At 44.6% G+C, this 6,305-nt stretch overlaps 1 protein-coding gene across 1 annotated transcript in view; it reads left to right on the forward strand.

The window, feature by feature from the left end:
* LOC107667910 (colorectal mutant cancer protein-like) overlaps positions 1-6,305 on the forward strand; it is a gene marked incomplete at its 5' end in the record, with an annotated part of 26,278 nt that overhangs the window by 8,899 nt on the left and 11,074 nt on the right. The window contains one exon of the mRNA XM_016459653.1: positions 5,803-6,037. Within this exon, the coding sequence (XP_016315139.1) occupies positions 5,803-6,037 (235 nt within the window). The remainder of the gene's footprint in view (positions 1-5,802; positions 6,038-6,305) is intronic.

Consider the following 6,305-nt stretch of genomic DNA (forward strand, 5'->3'; position numbering starts at 1 on the left):
TTTTTTAGAGGCCCCTGTATATATATATATATATATATATATATATATATATATATATATATACTCTTTTTTTTTTTTTGAGCTAATAATAAAGCTTTTATTCATGTCAGCTGTATCCGTGAACCTGGACTGTGTTCTGATCCATATGTTTTTCCGGTTGTTGTTCTGAATGATTATGCTGCAGTGAACGGATGGGATTTCAGGCTCATTGCAGCTTCTCAAATAACCAGGCATTGATTTTTCCCCCTCAATCCTCCATCCAGCGCTACAGCATCTCTAAACCGCTGCCTCTCACTGTGTGCTTACAGATGAGGAGAAATGGAGCTGTTCTCCAGCATTTCTGAGTGTTCAGATTTATTCTGACACTCTTATTGAGTTTCAATGAGACAGGTGTTGAGTCTCCAGGTTTCATTGTTTTACCGCGGTAATCTCGTCCTGCTCATTGATGTGTGTAAATTATTATGAATATCTCTGTTGATGATGTTCATCTCCGTTAGACCTGTGATTGTTCTGCTCCACGAGGACCAAATGAGATGTGCGGATCAGAGTTTATAATGACTGACAGACCTGAAGATTATAAGAGTGTGTGTGTGTGTGTGTGTGTGTGTGTGTGTGCCAGCAGTGTTTCTGTGCAGATGGAGATAATTGTGATTGTCATTGTAATTAGGGGCTTCGCTAATTGAGGAGGGAGATTCATTTGGAGCCATTTTCACGCTTCATTGTGATTGTGTTTAGTCTCGTTCACACTGATGATGATTTAAACCGCTGCAGTCAGAGTCTGTGCAGCATCACATCAAAAGCGCTTTCTCACCCTGAACTCTGGTTAAAAATTAACGATGGTCTGTCAATTTGTCTCTGCCGTGAACGGCCCTGGCTTAATACATAATAATAATAATAGTAATAGCTCTTATTGTTATTAAAATAATTTTAAACATTTATTGTAAATATAATTAATAATTAATTGGGAGGATATGTAAAAATGAAAGGGGTCTGAAGATACATCAGGCAAAGATGAAGTGCTTGCAACCTGAACATAATGTACAATGCACAGGGAAACCTGGTGAGACGGAGGAGAGGCAAACCACAGCCCCCGGAATCTCCAGGCACATAATGAAGACGAGAGCAGGAACAACATCACCGATGTGTCAGAGGACACAAAGCACCAGACAGAGGCGGAGGGTACACAGGACATTAGACAACCTAGACAGGATACATGTGTAGGAGTGGTCCGAAAGGAACCAGTGAACTGGCCCGCGGCAGTGGCAAGGAAGGAGTGGAAGAGGATTGATCATGATGTGGATGAGGTGCTGGAAACAGCCTTGGCAGGAGATGTGGGGAAGAAGCTCAAGGCTATGGCTTCCATTATTTGGAGCATATGTGCTGATCGCTTTGGAAAGAAAGAGCCTAAGGTCAAAACATAACAAACATTGTCCAGCCAAAGGAAAACGAACGCGTGAAGGAGATAGACATCCTTAGAGGGTATCTGTGGAGGCTGAGGAAGGCATTTCGTGAAGCAAAAGCGGATGAGAGACCAGCACAGAAATTCGTGACAACCTGAAGGAGCGCATTAAGACCTTGTGAAGAGCTGAATGTCACCGCAGGGACAAGAAGCGACGAATGAAGGAGCGGGCAGATTTCACCAAGAATCCTTTCAAATATCTGTCGAAACTTCTGGGCGATGTAAGATCAGGGCAGCTGAAAGCAAAGAAGGAAGAGGTGGAGGAGCACCTCCGGCAGGGTCCATAGCGACCCTAGAAGGGAGGACAGTCTGGAAGAGATGGAGAAACTCATAAGACCAACAAAACCAGCTATCCCCTTCAGAGCTGAGGGACCGAGCTGGCAGGAGATGAACACTTTTCTCAGGAAGGCCAGAGCAAAATCAGCCCCAGGGCCAAATGGCAATTCGTACAAGGTGTATAAATATTGTGAAAGGCTCAGGAGACGACTTTGGAAGCTACTGAGAGTGGCATGGAAGAAAGACTTCCTCGCTGACAGTTGGCTGGTCGCTGAGGGATGCTTCATCCCTAAGGAAGAAAATTCTACAGGAATCAAGCAATTTCGTGCCATCTTACTCCTCAACATCGAAGGCAAGATGAGGCTGACCACCTTTATGATGGACACGTCCATCCAAAAGTGGGGGGGAGCCAGGGGTAGCGGGTTGTCTTGAGCACACCAGCATAATCACTAAGATCATCGAAGATGCGATGAGGAACCATGGTGACCTGGCAGTTCTGTGGCTGGAGTGTGTGTGTGTGTGTGTGTGTGTGTGTGTGTGCCAGCAGTGTTTCTGTGCAGATGGAGATAATTGTGATTGTCATTGTAATTAGGGGCTTCGCTAATTGAGGAGGGAGATTCATTTGGAGCCATTTTCACGCTTCATTGTGATTGTGTTTAGTCTCGTTCACACTGATGATGATTTAAACCGCTGCAGTCAGAGTCTGTGCAGCATCACATCAAAAGCGCTTTCTCACCCTGAACTCTGGTTAAAAATTAACGATGGTCTGTCAATTTGTCTCTGCCGTGAACGGCCCTGGCTTAATACATAATAATAATAATAGTAATAGCTCTTATTGTTATTAAAATAATTTTAAACATTTATTGTAAATATAATTAATAATTAATTGGGAGGATATGTAAAAATGAAAGGGGTCTGAAGATACATCAGGCAAAGATGAAGTGCTTGCAACCTGAACATAATGTACAATGCACAGGGAAACCTGGTGAGACGGAGGAGAGGCAAACCACAGCCCCCGGAATCTCCAGGCACATAATGAAGACGAGAGCAGGAACAACATCACCGATGTGTCAGAGGACACAAAGCACCAGACAGAGGCGGAGGGTACACAGGACATTAGACAACCTAGACAGGATACATGTGTAGGAGTGGTCCGAAAGGAACCAGTGAACTGGCCCGCGGCAGTGGCAAGGAAGGAGTGGAAGAGGATTGATCATGATGTGGATGAGGTGCTGGAAACAGCCTTGGCAGGAGATGTGGGGAAGAAGCTCAAGGCTATGGCTTCCATTATTTGGAGCATATGTGCTGATCGCTTTGGAAAGAAAGAGCCTAAGGTCAAAACATAACAAACATTGTCCAGCCAAAGGAAAACGAACGCGTGAAGGAGATAGACATCCTTAGAGGGTATCTGTGGAGGCTGAGGAAGGCATTTCGTGAAGCAAAAGCGGATGAGAGACCAGCACAGAAATTCGTGACAACCTGAAGGAGCGCATTAAGACCTTGTGAAGAGCTGAATGTCACCGCAGGGACAAGAAGCGACGAATGAAGGAGCGGGCAGATTTCACCAAGAATCCTTTCAAATATCTGTCGAAACTTCTGGGCGATGTAAGATCAGGGCAGCTGAAAGCAACAAAGGAGGAGGTGGAGGAGCACCTTTGTCAGGTCCATAGTGACCCTAGAAGGGAGGACAGCCTGGAGGAGATGGAAAAACTTATAAAACCAACAGAACTAGCTATTCTCTTCAGAGCTGAGGAACCGAGCTGGCAGGAAGTGAACACCTTTCTCAGGAAGGCCAGAGCAAAATCAGCCCCAGGGCCAAATGGCAATTCGTACAAGGTGTATAAATATTGTGAAAGGCTCAGGAGACGACTTTGGAAGCTACTGAGAGTGGCATGGAAGAAAGACTTCCTCGCTGACAGTTGGCTGGTCGCTGAGGGATGCTTCATCCCTAAGGAAGAAAATTCTACAGGAATCAAGCAATTTCGTGCCATCTTACTCCTCAACATCGAAGGCAAGATGAGGCTGACCACCTTTATGATGGACACGTCCATCCAAAAGTGGGGGGGAGCCAGGGGTAGCGGGTTGTCTTGAGCACACCAGCATAATCACTAAGATCATCGAAGATGCGATGAGGAACCATGGTGACCTGGCAGTTCTGTGGCTGGATTTGACAAATGCGTATGGGACAATACCCCATAAGTTGGTGGATTTGACGTTGAAGACCTACCATGTCCCAGAGCGTTTCCAGAACTCTTGCAGTGCTACTATGACAACTTCAACATGCGCTTCACCTGTGGAGACTTCACTACCGAATGGCAGAGGCTAGAGGTGGGCATTGTCACTATCTGCACGATTTCAGTGACTTTGTTTTCGGCAGCGATGAACATTCTCGTTAAGTCAGCAGAGAAGTTGTGGCGGAGTGCAGTGTTGGCCAGTGGCATCCAGCAGGTACCTATACGAGCATTTGTGGATGACCTCACCATCACGGCAAAATCAGTACCTGAAAGATGGATCTTGGAAGATCTGGTTGAGCTCACGGATTGGGCAAGAATTAAGTTTAAACCTGAAATGCCCAGAAGCCTGGTATTGAGGAAGGGGTGCATTCAGGACCGGTTCCAATTTTGGATCAAAGATACCATCATCCCAATGGTCAAAGAGAGACCAGTGAAGAGCTTGGGGAAGTGGTATAGGGCAGACCTCAATGATAAGCAGACAACCTTCGGATTACAAGTCCGACTCTCTATCCATCAGGCCACGACTGCCCCCTTTTCCAGTTCATCAGGACAGGAGAGAGCACTGCAGCAGGACTGAGGAGTAGAGGGGTCCTGGCCTCAGCAAATGACTGGGAGATGCAGGCAGACCTGAAGAAGCGGCTTAAATTCCCAGAGGAGATAGCACACACTATCCTCAGACCGGATATTGTCCTCTGGTCTAGAGGTACCAAGCAGGTGGTGCTCATAGAAGTACCCTGGGAGGGAAGGATGGAGGAGGCACATGAGCGCAAGCTCAAGAAATATTAAGGCCTTATCCTCGAGAGCCAGCAAAATGGATGGAAGGACTGAAATTTACCATTAGAGGTCGGCTGCAGAGGTTTTGCTGGACGGTCACTCTAGAGAACCCTTGGGCTGCTGGGGATTGAAGGGATGGCCAGGCGGAAAACAGGCAGAAACAGCATCTCATTGGATCTGGATACAGCGGGAGGTGCGGTGGCAGAGCCAACCTGTTGAAGGACGAACAACAGCATAGAGTTAGGTGGTGGCCAGCAGGGGTAGATCCAGGATGCTGGATTTGCTGTCGAGCCCTCCCGAGGTGTCATGGGCTTAAATTGGTGAAACACCAAGGAAGGGGGCTGCCCATCTGACGACCGGCTGTAGCTACTAACCCTTGTACAGTAGAAAGATGTAGCCAAGCCTTGACCTGGTGCTTAAAAGGAGGAGAGAAGGAGAGGAGAAGCAATGCCACTGGCTCACAGTTGGTGCAGGGCCGAGTACCTGTAAAGGTGGGCCAGTTGCGATGGTCTCATCGTATTTTGTATAATAATAATTATGATCAAATATAGAGCAAAATAAGTAATAATATGAATTACTATTATTGTTAGTAAAATGCTTAATAAACAAATATTAATAAACATTCATTATAAACTATTATTACTAATATAAAAAATAATTAAAAAATATATTAAAGTAATAACAACAATAATAATAACAACAACAACTGTTGTTACAAATTATTTGTATAATACATTTTATAATTATTTTGTATTAACAATTACTCTTATTGTTATTGAAATAGCAAGTATTATAAAAAATAATTTCTTATGGCCATAACATTTTTCAGTGTGAAAACAGTGTGTGTGTGTGTGTGACTGAATTTGTAGTTTAATGTGTGTATGAGTGAATCTTTGCTGGTTTACCTGTCTCTCCTGTGTGTGTGTGTGTGTGAATGCAGTTTTATGGTTGGTGAGAATAATGAAAAATTGAGTTCTATGAAAACTCTTTTAAAAAGGGTAACATTTAATAAAATTTTTCTTTGAATATAAATCTTCTGAGTTGTTGTCGATGCTGCAGCACCACCAGCTCGACGGCGAGCAGCTGTGACACGGATTTCTCCAAAGACGACGAGCAGCGTCTAAAGGACTACGTGCAGCAGCTGAAGAACGACCGGGCGGCTGTCAAGCTGACCATGCTGGAGCTGGAGAGCGTCCACATCGACCCGCTGAGCTACGACGTCAAACCCCGCGGAGACTCGCAGAGACTCGACCTGGAGAACGCCGTGCTCATGCAGGAGCTCATGGCCATGAAGGTATAGTACGACGCGCTTCATCAGATGAACCAGAATAATCAACCTCATGCTGATCTAAAAATAATAATAATAATAATAAATCAAACTACTCTCAGAACAAATGTCTTGATTAGGAATACTTAGTTCATGATTCAAAGCCTGCATTTATTTGATCAAAAATACAGTAAATATTGTTAAATATTATTAAGATTTAAAATGGCTGTTTTCTATGTGAATATCTGTTAAACTGTAATTTATTTCTGTGATGCGCAGCTGTATTTTCAGCATC

The sequence above is a fragment of the Sinocyclocheilus anshuiensis genome, unplaced genomic scaffold (assembly GCF_001515605.1).
Source record: "Sinocyclocheilus anshuiensis isolate Anshui unplaced genomic scaffold, SAMN03320099.WGS_v1.1 scaffold2839, whole genome shotgun sequence".
NCBI classification, from domain to species: Eukaryota; Metazoa; Chordata; class Actinopteri; order Cypriniformes; family Cyprinidae; genus Sinocyclocheilus; species Sinocyclocheilus anshuiensis.